At 45.5% G+C, this 16,243-nt stretch overlaps 1 protein-coding gene across 4 annotated transcripts in view; it reads right to left on the bottom strand.

The window, feature by feature from the left end:
- Nucleotides 1–12,838, bottom strand: part of LOC139177198 (cationic amino acid transporter 3-like) — a 32,081-nt gene extending 19,243 nt beyond the window's left edge. For 3 of the 4 annotated variants that reach the window (XR_011561693.1, XR_011561694.1, XM_070771676.1), the window contains exons 1-7: nt 12,490–12,838; nt 10,224–10,346; nt 5,151–5,959; nt 4,377–4,535; nt 707–893; nt 393–505; nt 4–226 (exon numbers count right to left, since the gene is read on the bottom strand). Coding sequence is in view for 2 of the 4 variants with exons in the window: in XM_070771676.1 (XP_070627777.1) it covers nt 4–226; nt 393–505; nt 707–893; nt 4,377–4,535; nt 5,151–5,523 (1,055 nt within the window). In the remaining 2 variants the exon portion in view is untranslated. The remainder of the gene's footprint in view (nt 1–3; nt 227–392; nt 506–706; nt 894–4,376; nt 4,536–5,150; nt 5,960–10,223; nt 10,347–12,489) is intronic. The other variant, XM_070771678.1, reaches the window with a different exon arrangement.
- Between the last annotated feature and the right edge of the window lie 3,405 nt (nt 12,839–16,243).

Below are 16,243 nucleotides of genomic sequence, written 5' to 3'. Positions count from 1 at the left end.
GACCTGGACGTAAGAGCACAGAGGGCGCCAACAGCCACAACATATCTGGCAGGGCCCCACCCAATGTGGAGAAAAGCCTGCGGCAAGGGGCTCTCAAGCTGAATCTGGTAGTAGGGCACCATGAGAGTGAGTGCCGCCGAGACACCAAAACACGCCAAAAAGCAGATGGAGAGTGAAATCACGATGCCCAAGGGGATGGAACGATGAGGATTTAGGACTTCACCCCCTGCAAGATCGGTGAATTACTGAGTCAAGAAAGACACTGGAATGAAAGCACAAAATCCCCTTCCTTCTTGCACCTCCAAAAGCAGTCTAACCTTCTCCCAATCCCTATGCCCAAGGACAGCCCTACCTGCCCAGACCCTCGATAGGACACACAGTGATCACGTTACCTGTAGTGGCAATGACATCAAAGCCAACAAAGGCATAGAAACATGTCGCTGCTCCATGAAGAATCCCTTCAAAGCCAAAGGGCACAAGCCCTCCAGAACCCAGAGGGCCCAAGCTATGGTGAGAGAAGGAACAAGAAAGAAGGTGGGTGAGGTGAGTTCAATGACCTCTTCTGGACTCCTCCCTTAATACCACAAGTGCTGGGCTCCAGGACTCCCACCCCCTGGATCCATCAGCCCAGGTCTCTTTAGTCTCCACCATATTCGCAGCTCTGCACCATCCACATGCAAGAGCTGGCCAAGAGGACCCTCCTAACCGAGAGATGTCACTGTATCCAGATGTGTTCAATGTGGTCAATGAGTAGTCCTGATTCGTGAGCTTCCAGTTGTGCAGGTCTCCCTTAATGAAGCCAGAGAGGATGATGAAGCTGAGGACCAAAAGGTTCAAGCTTGTGAACACTTTGTTAACTAGGGCTGACTCATGAACTCCCAGAACCAGTAGTCCTGTGGGAAAGATAGAATATGAGACATCCAAAATAACCGAATCCATAGACACAGAAAGGAAACTAGTGCTTACAGGAGCTGGGGTCTGGGCATTAGTAGCAGGTGGATGGTGACTGCTCAGAGGGTACAGGGTTTCCTTTTGTTGTTGTTGTTGTTTTTTTAATTTATTTATTTTCAGTTCAGTTCAGTCACTCAGTTGTGTCCGACTTTTTGCGACCCCATGAATTGCAGCACGCCAGGCCTCCCTGTCCATCACCAACTCCCAGAGTTCACTCAAACTCACATCCATCAAGTCGGTGATGCCATCCAGCTGTCTCATCCTCTGTTGTCCCCTTCTCCTCCTGCCCCCAATCCCTCCCAGCATCAGTCTTTTCCAATGAGTCAACTCTTCACATGAGGTGGCCAAAGTACTGGAGTTTCAGCTTTAGCATCATTCCTTCCACAGAACACCCAGGACTGATCTCCTTTAGAATGGACTAGTTGGATCTCCTTGCAGCCCAAGGGACTCTCTAGAGTCTTCTCCAACACCACAGTTCAAAAGCATCAATTCTTCCGCGCTCAGCTTTCTTCACTGTCCAACTCTCACATCCATACATGACCATTGGAAAAACCATAGCCTTGACTAGACGGACCTTTGTTGGCAAAGTAATGTCTCTGCTTTTGAATATGCTATTTTGGTTGGTCATAGCTTTCCTTTCAAATAGTAAGCGTCTTTTAATTTCATTGCTGCAATCACCACCATTTGTTTGCTTTTTTTTTTTTTAATTTATTTATTTTAGTTGGAGGCTAATCACTTTACAATATTGTAGTGGTTTTTGCCATACATTGACATGAATCAGCCATGGGTGTACATGTGTTCCCCATCCTGAACCTCCCTCCCACCTCCCTCCCCAACCCATCCCCCAGGGTCATTCCAGTGCACCAGCCCTGAGCACCCTGTCTCATGCTTCGAACCTGGACTGGCGATCTGTTTCACATATGGTACTATATGTGTTTCAATGCTATTCCCTCAAATCATCCCACCCTTGCCTTCTCCCACAGAGTCGGAAATACTGTTCTATACATCTGTGTCTCTTTTGCTGTCTTGCATAGAGGGTCGTTGTTACCATCTTTCTAAATTCCATATATATGTGTTAGTATACTGTATTGGTGTTTTTCTTTCTGGCTTACTTCACTCTGTATAATAGCCTCCAGTTTCATCCACCTCATTAGAACTGATTCAAATGTATCCTTTTTAATGGCTGAGTAATATTCCATTGTGTATATGTGCCACAGCTTTTTTATCCATTCATCTGCCGATGGACATCTAGGTTGCTTCCATGTCCTGGTTATTGTAAACAGTGCTGCGATGAACATTGGGGTACATGTGTCTCTTTCAATTCTGGTTTCCTTGGTGTGTATGCCCAGCAGTGAGATTGCAGGATCATGTGGCAGTTCTATTTCCAGATTTTTAAGGAATCTCCACACTGTTCTCCATTGTGGCTGTACTAGTTTGCATTCCCACTAACAGTGAAAGAGGGTTCCTTTTTCTCCACACCCTCTCCAGCATTTATTGCTTGTAGATTTTTTGATAGCATCCATTCTGACCAACATGAGATGGTACCTCATCGTGGTTTTGATTTGCATTTCTCTGATAATGAATGATGTTGAGCATCTTTTCATGTATTTGTTAGCCATCTGTATGTCTTCTTTGGGGAACTGTCTGTTTAGTTGTTTTTGGCCCATTTTTTGATTGGGCCATTTATTTTTCTGGAATTGAGCTGCAGGAGTTGCTTGTATATTTTTGAGATTAATTCTTTGTCAGTTGCTCTGTTTGCTATTATTTTCTCCCATTCCAAAGGCTGTCTTTTCACTCTGCTTATTGTTTCCTTCGTTGTGCAAAAGCTTTTAAGTTATTTAGGTTCCATTTGTTTATTTTCACTTTTTTTTTCTTTTTTTAATTTTTATTTTATTTTTAAACTTTACAATATTGTATTAGTTTTGCCAAATATCAAAATGAATCCGCCACAGGTATACCCGCATTCCCCAGCCTGAACCCTCCTCCCTCCTCCCTCTGGGTCGTCCCAGTGCACCAGCCCCAAGCATCCAGTACTGGAGAAAAGGGAACTCTCTTACACTGTTGGTGGGAATGCAAACTAGTACAGCCACTATGGAGAACAGTGTGGAGATTCCTTAAAAAACTGGAAATAGAACTGCCTTATGATCCAGCAATCCCACTGCTGGGCATACACACTGAGGAAACCAGAAGGGAAAGAGACACATGTACCCCAATGTTCATTGCAGCACTGTTTATAATAGCCAGGACATGGAAGCAACCTAGATGCCCATCAGCAGATGAATGGATAAGAAAGCTGTGGTACATATACACAATGGAGTATTACTCAGCCATTAAAAAGAATACATTTGAATCAGTTCTAATGAGATGGATGAAACTGGAACCTATTTTTGCTTTTATTTCCATACTCTGGGAGGTGGGTCATAGAGGATCCTGCTGTGATTTATGTCAGAGAGTGTTTTGCCTATGTTTTCCTCTAGGAGTTTTAAGGTCTGGTCTTATGTTTAAATCTTTAGGGATTTCCTTTTGTTGTGATGAAAATGTTTGGAAGTAGGTGGAGGTGATGGTTCCACAGCACTGTGAATGTAATACAAGTCCCACAGAATTGTACACTTGCAAATGGCTAATTTCTTATTGTGGCAGTCATCTCATAGTAGACAGGTCTATCAAATCATTACTTTCCTCATCTTAAAATTATATAATCTTGTGTAGCAATCATATCTTAGTAAACTGGGGGAGTACAGTAAAATAGTTAATTTTACTCTGTGTGAATTTCCTCTGAATTAAACAAACATCTTCAATCTCAGTACAAGGAAGAAACTTGTAAGCCTAAGTAATGATTATCAGATGGGGGTGACTTTGTCTCTGAAGAAACTTCTGGCAGTACCTTGAGGCATTCTGATTGTCATACTTTGGGTGGAGGGCATCAATTTTTCTAGTCAGTAAAGATAAGTGGCGGCTTCCCTAGTGGCTCAGTGGTAAAGAATCCACCTGCCAATGCAGGAGATGCAGATTTGATCCTGGGGTCAGGAAGATCCCCTGCAGAAGGAAATGGCAACCCACTCCAGTAGTCTTGCCTGGAAAATCCTGTGGACAGAGGGACCTGGCGGGCTACATTGCATGGGGTGGCAAAGAGTCAGATAACGACTTATCGACTAAACAACAAAGACCAGGGGTGCCACTCAGGATCTGACAACGACTGAAAGCAAAACCTACAATGAACAGGAGAGCCCCCGACACCACAGAATGATTCAAGCCAGAATGTCAAGACTGCCAAGGGTTGAAAACAATGGTCTGTGTCTTGCCTTCCTGTCTCTCTTATCTCAGACACTTCATTCCAGTCCTAATCCTCCCACCATTCCAGAACCCCAAGCCTTTTGTACCCCAGCTCCCCTTCCACACCCCACTTTAGCTGACCTCTGTCTCACCTGTGAGCAGCAGCACCAGGATGAAGGCAAAAAAGTCTACATAGGTCGCCAGGAAGTAGGGCACATGCAGAGAGAAAGTCTCCTGGAACACCTGAGAGATGTGGTTCCCAATCAGGCTGTCAAAGATGTAGCTCCAGGCTCTGGCCTCACAGGCAGTCGCTACAGCAGCAAAAGATGAAGACCCATTGACAATTACAAATTGCACCCTCACCGTGTACCATGCGATTTATTTGGGGGAGAAAACAGAAAATCCCTAATCTCCAAATGTTTCCTTTTATGGAGTGGACAGAGTAGGCCCAGATGATTTACAGAACAGGTCAACTATTTAATGTGTTGTTGTTGTTGTTGTTAATCACTCAGTCGTGTCCAACTCTTTGTGACCCCATGGACTGTAACCTGGCAGGTTCCTCTGTCCGCGGTACTCCCCAGGCAAGAATACTGGAGTGGGTTGCCATTTCCTTCTCCAATTTAATATTTTAGGAGGAGATGAAAGGAAACAGCTGAGCAGAGACTTCACTACGGTGAGGGCAGGAGCTTGTGGGCTCCTCTCACCCACCCCCTATAGGTGCTTTTCCTTCTCGGTTCTAGCTCCCATCATTTCAGGAAAGCAGTGTAGATCTAAGTAGAATAAAGTTTCAAGCTATGAAGTTCCTCTACAATTACCCACTTCACTCCACAAGGTGGATAATAAAGATCTCATGAGTCAGCAACACTCCAATCCCCCTCTGAATTTTCTGACCTTAAGCCCCGCCTTCCCCCATCCCATCTTCTCACCCATGACAAAGGACAGGATGAGGTTCCAGCCAATGATGAAGGCACACAGCTGACCCATGGTGACGTAGCTGTAGAGGTAGGCAGAACCGGGGCGTGGTACCCAGGCTGCCAACTCCGCATAGCAGAGCCCAGACAAAAGAGTAGACAGGCCAGCCACAAAGAAGCAGATGACAGTTGCTGGTCCAGCCTCATACACAGCCACTTCTCCAACCAAGATGTACACACCAGCTCCCAGGGTGCTGCCCACACCCAAGGCCACCAGGTCCAGAGTATTCAGATGACCGGTCTTGGGCCTCTCAAACCCATCCCTGGGCTCCAGCAGCCGCCTGCGGACCAGCTTTTGACCAAATTGGTGAACATCCTGACACAGCATCCTAGATAAAGTCGAGGAGGGTCAGATCTGCTGAGAAAATGACACAGCAAGCCGTCAAGAAAGTCCATGTGCCCTTGGCCCCAGGAGTCCAGTTCTAGGAAGCAAAGGAGTGATGGGGAGCAGGTGAAAAAGGACACATTGACAAGCTCCCTGTCTCTGAGATTTGGTTTCTTAAACATCCGTTCAGTTCAGTTCAGTGACTAACTTTTGTCCAACTCTTTGCAACTCCATGGACTGCGTGGATGCCAGGCTTCCCTGTCCCTCACTGTCTCCTGGAGTTTGCTCACACTCATGTCCATCGAGTCGGTGATGCCAACCAACCATCCCATCCTCTGCCGTCCCCTTCTCCTCCTGCCCTCAATCTTTCAAGCATCAGGGTCTTTTCAAATTAGTCGGCTCTTCACATCAGGTACCCAAAGTGTTGGAGCTTCAGCATCTTAAAAAAAAAATTTTTTTTATTAAAGTGTTTTTGATTTATAATGTTTCAATTGTTCAGCGAAGTGATTCATATATACATATAATGTATATTTATATATTCTTTAAATATATTTCGAATAATATACTATTATTATATACTGGAAACATTGCTTAAGGAGAAGTGGCGGGGGGCAGAATTTCCACTGTAAAATGTGCCACTTTGGCTTGTAGATTATTTTGAACTGAAGGCAATTAAGATGCTGCAGCCTAAAGAAAAGCCTTTTGCCTCTCCCTTCATGGCTCAAAATAGTTTAGATTATGGGACCTATGTCAGAAAAAAGAGCTGTTATGACATAATTTCTTGTCTTTGAAAGACTTGTCAGCATGGAATGGCAAAGATTTGTTTACCAATCATTTGCAATTCCCATCTTTTGAAACCGAGTGGGGCTGATCTCAAAGAGAGAGAGAGAGAGCCATAAGTGGGGGCTGGAAGCAAAGTCTTAGTTCTCTGCTCAGGAATTGGACCTGGGGGGCCTGGATGAAACCCAGGAATCCTAGCCGCTCATCCACCAGGGGCTAGAGGCTGGAAACAAGGTTTCCCTGGCTCTTGCCTGCATTGAAAAATGCATTTCTCAAGAAGGCAAAATGGTAAAAAAAAAAAAAAGTGTATTTTTAGAGACACAGCACAACAAACAGGAAAGTACAGACAGAAGCTGTTTTGTTAAGACAGAAGCAAGGCAGAGATGCACATCTGGAGAGAAAGGGTGTGGACATTCTCCCTAAAAGGGTGGAGCCCCTTAAAGAGGCAGTTAAATCAAAGCCTCCCTGGTGGCTCAGTGATAAATATCCACCTGCCGATACCAGAGACATGGGTTCCATCCCTGGTCCTGGAAGATCCCACATGCCGTGTGGCAGCTAAGCCCATGTGTCACGACAATCGAACCTGTGCACTCGGACCCAGGAACCGCAGCACCTAGGGAAGCCAGGGAGCCCTAGAGCCTGTGGTCCCCAACACGTGACGTCGCCGCAGTGAGAAGCCAGAGCGCGGCAACTGGAGACTCGCCCCTGCTCTCTGCAACTACAGAAAAGCCTGCAGGGCAGTGAAGACCCATCAGAGCCAAAATAAATGGGTAAATAAAACAAATTAAAAAAAAAAAAAAAGAGACAGCTGAATCATTCATAGAGGGCATTTCTTCCAGTTTTGTTTACCTTTAGCCAATTAGGTCCTGACCAGCTCTAGGACCCTCACCAACATGAGTGTGTAACTTTTTTTTTCCAAGACAGATCCCAGCCCAGCAGCTTCTGGCACCTATTATGGGATGGTGCCCCCCTCTTTTTTGACTTCCAAGGAGCCTTTCCACACATGCACAGTGTCTCCCTTAACACAACTTTCCTACTGTATTCCAAAATATTTCCTTTATTGCTTTGAGTAGCTTTAAAGACCTTTCAAGTAGAATCCTCAGCTCTTAAAACCTTAACCTATATTGAAAAATGAGAAGAAAGCAATTGTGAACCACTGGTCACATTAGCGATTTTTGATTGGGAAACTTAAGAGCATATTTCATAGGTTGCATTTTCCCAAATTACAGTTTCTTTCCCCAACATAATACAAAGCATGTCCAATAAACCCAAGATTTTTAGTTTTGCTCTCCCAAGAAGACAAAAGTAGGTAAATGTAGATTTGTTCAGTGATCCATATTCCAGTATTTTATCTTAAAAATACTTTAGACATTTAATGAGTTATTATTTGACTTGGTTTAGTAAAACTCTGTAGCTCCAAGTTACCAAAAACCTAGAAAACCTAAAACATAATTATATCCAAAGGGTTCACTCAAAAGCTTGTATCCTATACCAAGTTAGATTTTGCTGACAAACGCTGTAACATACATGCATAAATTTAATGACATTCAGTCCATCCAGGCACAATAAAAGTATTAGATTTAATATTAATGACTCTAAAGACATATTAAGAGTCATTAATATGACTCTAAAGTACATAATGAGACTTCAACTTTCATATCCCATATTTAACACTGAATATTTCCCAGATCATGTGAACCTGAAATTCATTTAGTTTAATGTCTCTTATTTTTAGAATTGTTTGATTTGTAAGTGCTTACTTTTCTTTAAGCCAATTTAATAGAGCTCCTTTACAAATTACTCTCAAAAATCCAAAACAAAGACAAATACTGAGACATACATACATCCAGATAGGGATCTTTCAGCTTTATTTTCTAAACTTAGTCATGAATTGGGTATTATAAAACTTACTGGTTTCTAGCCAGCAGTTTTAATAAGTGTAAGTTTAACCCAGTGTGTGAGACAGCAAAAGAGACACTGATGTATAGAACAGTCTTATGGACTCTGTGGGAGAGGGAGAGGGTGGGAAGATTTGGGAGAATGACATTGAAACATGTAAAATATCATGTAAGAAACGAGTTGCCAGTCCAGGTTCGATGCACGATACTGGATGCTTGGGGCTAGTGCACTGGGACGACCCAGAGGGATGGTATGGGGAGGGAGGAGGGAGGAGGGTTCAGGATGGGGAACACATGTATACCTGTGGCGGATTCATTTTGATATTTGGCAAAACTAATACAATTATGTAAAGTTTAAAAAAAAAAAAGACTTCCTTTCCATTTCCCCCCTCAATCCCAGGAATTAGAGATTATTAGATTAGATAAGAGAAATGTACCCAAGAGTGCTGGTCTTAAGGCACAGGGAAAGCCATGTTCTTCTAGCAGAACTTGTTCTCTCAGTGTCAGAATTCTGGGGGGGGGGGGGGAGTATTTTAAAAGCTAGCTTTCTCTAATTGCACATGCAAAAAGAACCAGTTTTTTGTTTGTTTGTTTTTGTTTGGAGAGGTTGTTTTTGTTGTTTGGTTTTTTTTTTTCCACCCAATTTCAAAAAGTTTTATCTTAGCCAGTTTTCTCTAGAGTCCAGAGAATTTTGTGGCCACACCATGTCATAATAAAATGTCATCTTTTTTTTCTCTAGTCAAAGTTTTATAGCTAAAATTTAGACCAAATGGTGCTCACTTTGGCCCAGATAAGAATGGCAGACTGGCTGATAAAATGCTGTCCCATAGGGATCGTCCCTCTGGGGAGATGGGGTCTTAGTTTGATTAGATGAGGGGGAATGAGATGGCAGAGGAGCAGGTAGGTGTGGTTCATCTCTCTCCAGAGATACATTAGGAAGACACCTTCAGACACAGGAGATCTTGCAGAACGGCAGCTGAGAGCAGGCAGGAGCACCTGGCCACTGGAGAAGACTATATAGAACCACACAAAACTCGGTAGGGTGAAGGAAGTGGGGGGAAAGAGGAGAGTCAGTAGGACTGGACCTGCCCTTGGAGGGTGGGGGGACTGAAGCAGGGGTCCGGTCCCTACGTGGGTGCCCTTGGAGGCTGAGGAAACTGTTCAGGGGACAGAGGAGAAGCACTTGAGGCTGAGAGTGAAGCAGCTGATCTGTGAGAGTCTGAATGGAATGAGAATCACGGAGACAATTCTTGCCGCAGCCATACGTCCCGGGAGAGGGATGCAGGGACGCAAAGTCCCCTGGAAGGCGCAGGGCTGGGAGCTGGAGCGCAGGGATTGTGGAGCGATCTGGGGGCAAGCTCAGCTGTTGACTGCGGGGAGAAGCCCGAGGGGACGTGAGGGAGGAGGTGGCAGTGGGAAATGCCTGTGCAGAAAACCCAGGCAGCCGTGGAGGCAGGGCGATCCTGCAGAGTCACTCACAGGCAGTGGAGCCATCGCTGTGGCCTCTCTGTCCCCACATGTCAGCCCGAGACAGTGGAAGGCCCCAGAGAGAGGCTGGCCTGTTACTGCCTTCACGGGGGAGGGAGCCGGTAACAGTAGAGAAGGACCGGCCACAGAGGCGCTCTGACTGCAGCTGTCAGAGGCGAGGAAGACACCCTGGGAGGGCCAGAGCTCCCTCGGCTGACAGCTGGGGTCTCTGCACACTTGGCGCTCCCAGAGTTCCCACCATCCGAGCAGCTGTGCCACCTCTATGCTGTATCCCACTGGGGCAGAGCTACCAGAGGCTAGAAAAGCCCCTTTCCTGTGGCCCTAGCCACCAGTTCCCATGAGCACCTGGCGCCCCGCGCCCTGCCACCCCAGCAGCTGCACCCCCCTCACCTCCTCCTCCCTGGGGCAGACCCATGCCCTACAGGACAGCCTCAGGAGCAAAGCCCTGTGGACGACTCACAGGCAGAGGTGGAGACAAAGCCACAGCTGATACTCAGGGGGAGTGCGGCTAAGGAGGAGAACTCAGAACCTTCCCACCTGCTGCACAAGTTGCAGATTGAATCCACTCGATCAAGTAGGCAGATTCTGTGTCTCTGAATATGTGAAAGGACACCAACCGCTCCCGCAGAAGAAACCACGCCAGCTCTGGCAGCTGTGGACCTTAGAGGCAAGAATAGGCAGGAGCAGGACCAGATTAGAATCTGAGCTGCCCACGCAGCAGGGCCAGAGACCAGCGCAGTGTTGGAGGGCTCGCGGGGAGGCGAGGTGCATGGAGACTCCCAGGGAGGGAAAGGACGCTGACAGCTAAGATCCAAGGAAAACATTTATTATTTTTATATTTTGACTTGTTCTCTAGTTGCTTCTGGATTTTTTTTTTTCCCCACTCTGTTGCTGTAGTAGTTGATTTTATTAGTACTGTTAAATCTACTTAAGCTTTTGAGAATTTTTTACCCCCCAGGGAGAATTTTTTTTTTATCACACTTCTTATTTCCTGTTTATACTTCTGTCTCTATGTTGGCGTTCTGTGGTTCTTTGGGGTTTTCCTTTTAAATTCTTAAAGTTTTAAATTTTATTATTATTATTTTTATACATTTATTCTTTGGCTTTTCTTATTGCTATTTTCCTGTTGTAGTTATTCCTTAATGTACATAAATCTTTATCTACCTCTACTTAACTTTGCTTCTTCTTTCTTTTTCTCACCATATTTGTTTTGTTTCTGTTGCTTTATTCCCCAGTTGGCACCTTGATTTGATTTGATTTTCCAGTCTGTGCTTTAATTAATTTTGTTTTTCACTGGTGGCTATCATTTTTGGTTCCCTTTGCTTGCCAGGTCCATCTCTTGTACTTTATTTAGTTTTTGACTGTTTGGGTTTTGTTTATGGGTGTATATGTCTGTGTGTGTGTATTCCATTGTTTTCATTTGGCTGATCAGAACAATCTGAATGAGTAAGGGAACTTGCAGGAGTGAGGAAAGCTTGATTTCCCCCCTGAGATTTGGAGGAAGATTGAAGGGGATCGTTTAGAATGTAGGGGGGTTAACCTCCATCCATGTTCCCATACTTTGGCAATGTAGATCTAATTGTAGGATAGTATTATAAGTGAGAGACCAAATCTTTTCATGCCCCAACTTAAGTAAAGGCCTGGCAATATTGCAGCAAAGCCTAGTTTTCCTTTTCTCAGCCTCTCTGGCTTAGAAAGGGGATTCTCCATGTTGAGCAACCTGCAACCAAGAACTGCGCTCTTAGTAATAAAATCCTGCGTCCCAGAAACATTCCTTGTAGTAGTAGGAGTGTTAGTGTTAGTCGTGCAGTCGTGTCTGACTCTCTGCAACCCCATGGACCATAGCCCACCAGGCTGCTCTCTCCATGGGGATTCTCCAGGCAAGAATACTGGAGCGGGTTGCCATTCCCTTCTCCAGGGGATCTTCCCGATCCAGGGATAGAACTTGAGTCTTTGCCTCGCAGGGAAATTCTTTGCTATTTGATCTACCAGGGAAGCCAGAAGCATTCTTAGGGGGCACCTGATGGTGGCTCAGAGTGTTTTCTGGATTTCCCTCAAACCCTGTGCTTGGTGGGATTTTCAGTGTCCTCTGCTCTACCTTTGATCCCTGACCAGACATCGCTGGTGGACCTCTCCCATGAGGCATTGCCAAGACTTTCTTTTGCACCAATGAGGTCTGCTGGAACGTGGCCCACCCAGCAGGCTGTCCCTTGCCCGGAGTGAGGGGGGACTTGCTGGAGGACCTGAGAGCCTGGAGGCAGGAGGATTCCCAGAGGTGATTTGTGGGCACTGGGCATGGTTGGAGATTAAACAGCAGGAGCACCCCAAGTCTGTCACCCTGTTTGTCTGGCATCTGGGGTAAAACTGAAGGGGACATAAAGTTTAGGTGAGAAGGAAATCTTGCTTCTCAAATAAAGTAAGAAAGGAAATCACAGGAAAAAAAAAAAAACAAAATTAGAAAAAGGCAGTGTTTGTGCTGGCTGCTTGGGGGCTGGGGAATAAAGTGTGGGTGTAGAAGGGAGAGATTTGTTGGAGGTGGTGGGAGGTGACCTACGGCTCCCAGCACCTTGCTCGCGACCCTGATGAAGGCGGCGGACATGCTGGGGGTGTAGTTTAGCTGAGCGAGAGAGAGGGAGAGAGGAAAGAGAAAAACCAGAACTTGGGCTCCTTCACCGAGCGGATCTAGACTGAAACCTGTGGGTCTTGGAAAGAGAACAAAGCAGAGAGTGAGAGCAAGTTCTCATGGAGAGAGAGAGAGACTCAGAAGTCTCCAGCCAACAGTTTAGGATGACCTGAGGTTTACCTTGAAATCCCAAATTTCAGCACCAGTGATCTCGGAGAGAGTGTCAGCCGTGAGCGGTGGTTTGAAGCCAGAGCCTCGTTCTCTGCCCAGGAATTGGACCCGGAGGAGTCTGGATGAAAACCAGGAAATCTAGCTGCTCGTCCTCCAGGGGCGAAAGGCTCAAAACAAGGTTCCCCCAGCCTTTGCCCTCATTGAAAAATGCATTTCTCAAGAAGGCAAAAGCTATAAAAACAAGAACAGGTAGAACGTGTACTATAGACACTCAGCCCAACAAGCAGGTGGGCACATAATTTGTTCAGTTAAGACGGAAGCAAGGCAGTCACACACCCAGAAGGAAAGGGTGTGGGGGTGCCCCGCCCCATGAGGAGGAGCTCCATGGACACGCAGGTAAACCGTTCACACGGGGCAGTACTTCCGGGTCTCTGCAGCCTTTGGCCAGTTTCCTGGTCTCTGTTTCCACATTGGACTGCCCTCGGTTACCGAAGACTGAGACTCTCTGTACACCGATGCCAAATCAACCCCCAAGACAATTGTGGGGGGAGTAGAAGAGGAGAGCTTTCTTATTTACCAGGCAAAGGGAGACACACCAGGCTTCGGCCTCGAAAGAGTGATGTGTTCAACCCCAGGGAATTTAATCAGGGCTTTTACAACTGTGGGTCCAAGGTGAGGTCCCTGAAAAGATTGCGGGGTGAGCAGGGCTTGCACTCCCTTAATCTCATCTCGGGGGATCTGCGGTCTTTGGTGGTAGGCTCTCCCAGTTTTGATGACCTTCTCTGGACCCTTTAATCTCAGGTGGTTCTGGGGCTGCTCCTCCCTCCATCAGCAACTGCACGAATCTGCCCTTTGGAACGCATGGAAGGTCATCACGGCCGGAGTCTTGCCTACAAGAAACGGGGGACAGAAAGGCCTCTGTGCCTGGGAGCCCCACTGGGCAGAGGCAGAGAACAGACTCGTGGGGAAGGAGAGGGTGGGGCGAATTGAGAGTCGCACTGACATACATACACCTCTGTGTATAAACCACAGAGCTAACGGGAAATCGCTGTATAACACAGGGGGCTCAGCCCGTTGCTCTGTGATGACCTAAAGGGGTGGGTTGGGGGAAGGGAGGGAAGCTCAAGGGGGAGGGATGTATAATTATGACTAAGTTGAGTTGTTGTATGGCAGAAACCAGCACAATATTGTAAAGCAACTATCCTCCAATTTAAAAATAAATTAAGCAGAAAGAGTCCTATGGGACTCTCACATATAACAAATCAAATTTGTTAATTTGTCTCATGTCAAATTAATTATTAGATCAGTGAAAGAACCTAAAAAGCAAAGTTTTCTGCTTCTTCAGAAGCAAAAGATTCCAGCACAGTCCCGGGCACATGCAGTAGCTGCTTAATCGGTAAAAGCTGAGTGGATAAAAATGATGATTTTTTCATTGAAATCCACCTGCTCTGCTGGCTCACATCCAAGCTCCTGCTCCTCTCAGCTGGTCCGATTTTGCACAAAGTGCCTACTGCCTCTGTCTTGCTGTCCTGTGTAATTCAGTGGAGGTTTTTATTGTCATTATTCCCTGCCTTCTTGGATCAGGACGAAGTGTCTTTTAAGGGGCTTGCTGATCAGAGAACTCAGACTCCACACATTTCTTCACCAAGGATCCTGAAACTTGGAAGCTTTCTGTTGCATTGTTTGCAGACTAACATCAAATTGGAACTGCTTTGGGGCAGAATGAAATGGAATTTGTAAGGAGGGACAGACTCTAGCCCAGCTCAGTCAAATCAGCAAACCAGAGTGACCTCTTTTTTTCTTTTCTCTTAAAAAAAAAAACAAAAAAACCCTTTTTATTTTGTATTGGGGTATAGCCGATTAAGAATGTTGTGATAGTTTCAGGTGAAAAGCAAAGGGACTCAGCCATACATATTCATGTATCCATTCTCCCCCAATGCCCCCCACACACACCAGAGTGGCCTGTCTCTGATTTACTTCACTCTGTGTGACAGGACCTAGTAGATATTAATGCAAATATATGGAATCTTAAAAAAAAAACAGTATTGATGAATCTATTTACAGGTTAGGAATGGAGGAGCAAATGTAGAAAACGGACTTGTGGACACAAGGCAGGGAGGGGTGGGGAACAAATTGAAATCGTAGCATTGAAATATACATGACCGTGTGTAACATAGACAGCTAGTGGGAAGCTGCTGTATAGCACAGGGAGCTCAGCTGGGGGCTCTGTGATGACCTAGAGGGTGGGATGCGGGAGGGAGGGAGGAGGGCGGTTAAAGAGGGATAGGATAAATGTAAATATATGGCTAATTCACGTTGTTGTACAGCAGAAGCCAACACAACATTGTAAAGCAATTATATTCCAAAAAAAAAAAAAAAAAAAACGCTACCTGGAGGGCGAGAAGCCTCATCTACATTCTGAGTCAGAAATGGCAGGACGCTGTGTCCTGCCCTTTGAGGCATGAAATATGCCTCACTACAGGGCCCTGAAAGGCTAGACTAACCCAGTTACAGAAGTCACCTGCCAGGTGGCTTCCATGCTGTTACTCCAAAGTCCAAGTTTAGCATTTTGGTTCAGAGCAAGCATTCAAAGAGGCAGGCAGCTCTGGTTAGAATCTTGGTTCTGCCAACACCTTGTGCCTTTGAGGAAGCCATTTAGTTTTCTGGACCCGTGTTTTCTTCTTCTTTAGATTCTGCTGATGAGCCCTTGTGCCTGTCAAATGGCGCACCTGTTCTGGATAACGTATGGTAGTTGCTCCAAAGTTAAAAATAATTTGCAATAGTCTAGCAATTCCACTTCAGCAAGTACACCCAAAAGAAATGAAAATAGATTCTCAAAGAGATAGCTGTACACTCAGGGTCATAGCAGCATTATCCATAGGATATGAAAGCGTAACTGACTGTTTGCGACCCCATTGACTGTAGCCTGCCAGACTCCTCTATCCGCAGGATTCTTCTGGCAAGTTGGAAAGTTGAAAGTTGGAAGCAACACAAATATCCACCCAGGAAGAAATGAATAAACACAAGGAGGTCTATACCCACAGTGGAATATCACTAAGCCTTAAAAAGGCAGGACCTTCTGACGCATGCTACAGTGTGGAGGTGCTTTGAGGACATTATGCTGAGTGACTTAAGCCAGTCACAAAAATACAAATATCGCATGATTCCACTTCTGTGAAGTACTGAAAAAAGTCAAAGCTGTGGAGACAAATGTAGAATGGTGGTTGCCAGGGGCTGAGGTAAAGGGGGAACTGGGGAGTTATCGTTCAATGGGGACACAGGTGAAAGTGTTCCAAGGACTGGGTGCACAATCATGTAAACATCCTTAACATTTTTCGACTGTACACTTAAAACGGTTAAGTTGGTTAATGTTATGTTATGTGTATTTTACCATCATTTTAAAAAATTGCTGCCCATGATAAGTAATAGAACGAGCTCCACACAGTTACTGGATGTAGTAAACCCAAAGAGGACTGAATATAAGTCAGCAAGCATTTGGTCCTCCACACAAACCTAAATCTGTGGGTGTTCAAGTCCCTTACAGTTACCCCAATATCTGCAGAAGAGGACGAACGCATAGATTCCAAGGGCCAGAAAAATACAGGAGCCTAAAATCAGTGTCCACATCATAACCCCTACTTAAGGGTAATTAATTGCTAGTATTATTTGAACATGAGTAAAATTGTCCTAGAGTCTCACAGCACTGATCTAATCTCCCCCACCTTTCCTTACACATGTGCACACAGACACAGCACAGACACTT

The sequence above is a fragment of the Bos indicus genome, chromosome 18 (genome assembly GCF_029378745.1).
Source record: "Bos indicus isolate NIAB-ARS_2022 breed Sahiwal x Tharparkar chromosome 18, NIAB-ARS_B.indTharparkar_mat_pri_1.0, whole genome shotgun sequence".
NCBI classification, from domain to species: domain Eukaryota; kingdom Metazoa; phylum Chordata; class Mammalia; order Artiodactyla; family Bovidae; genus Bos; species Bos indicus.
Note: the sequence above shows the minus strand (reverse complement) of the source record. Positions and strands in the feature narration are given on the sequence as shown.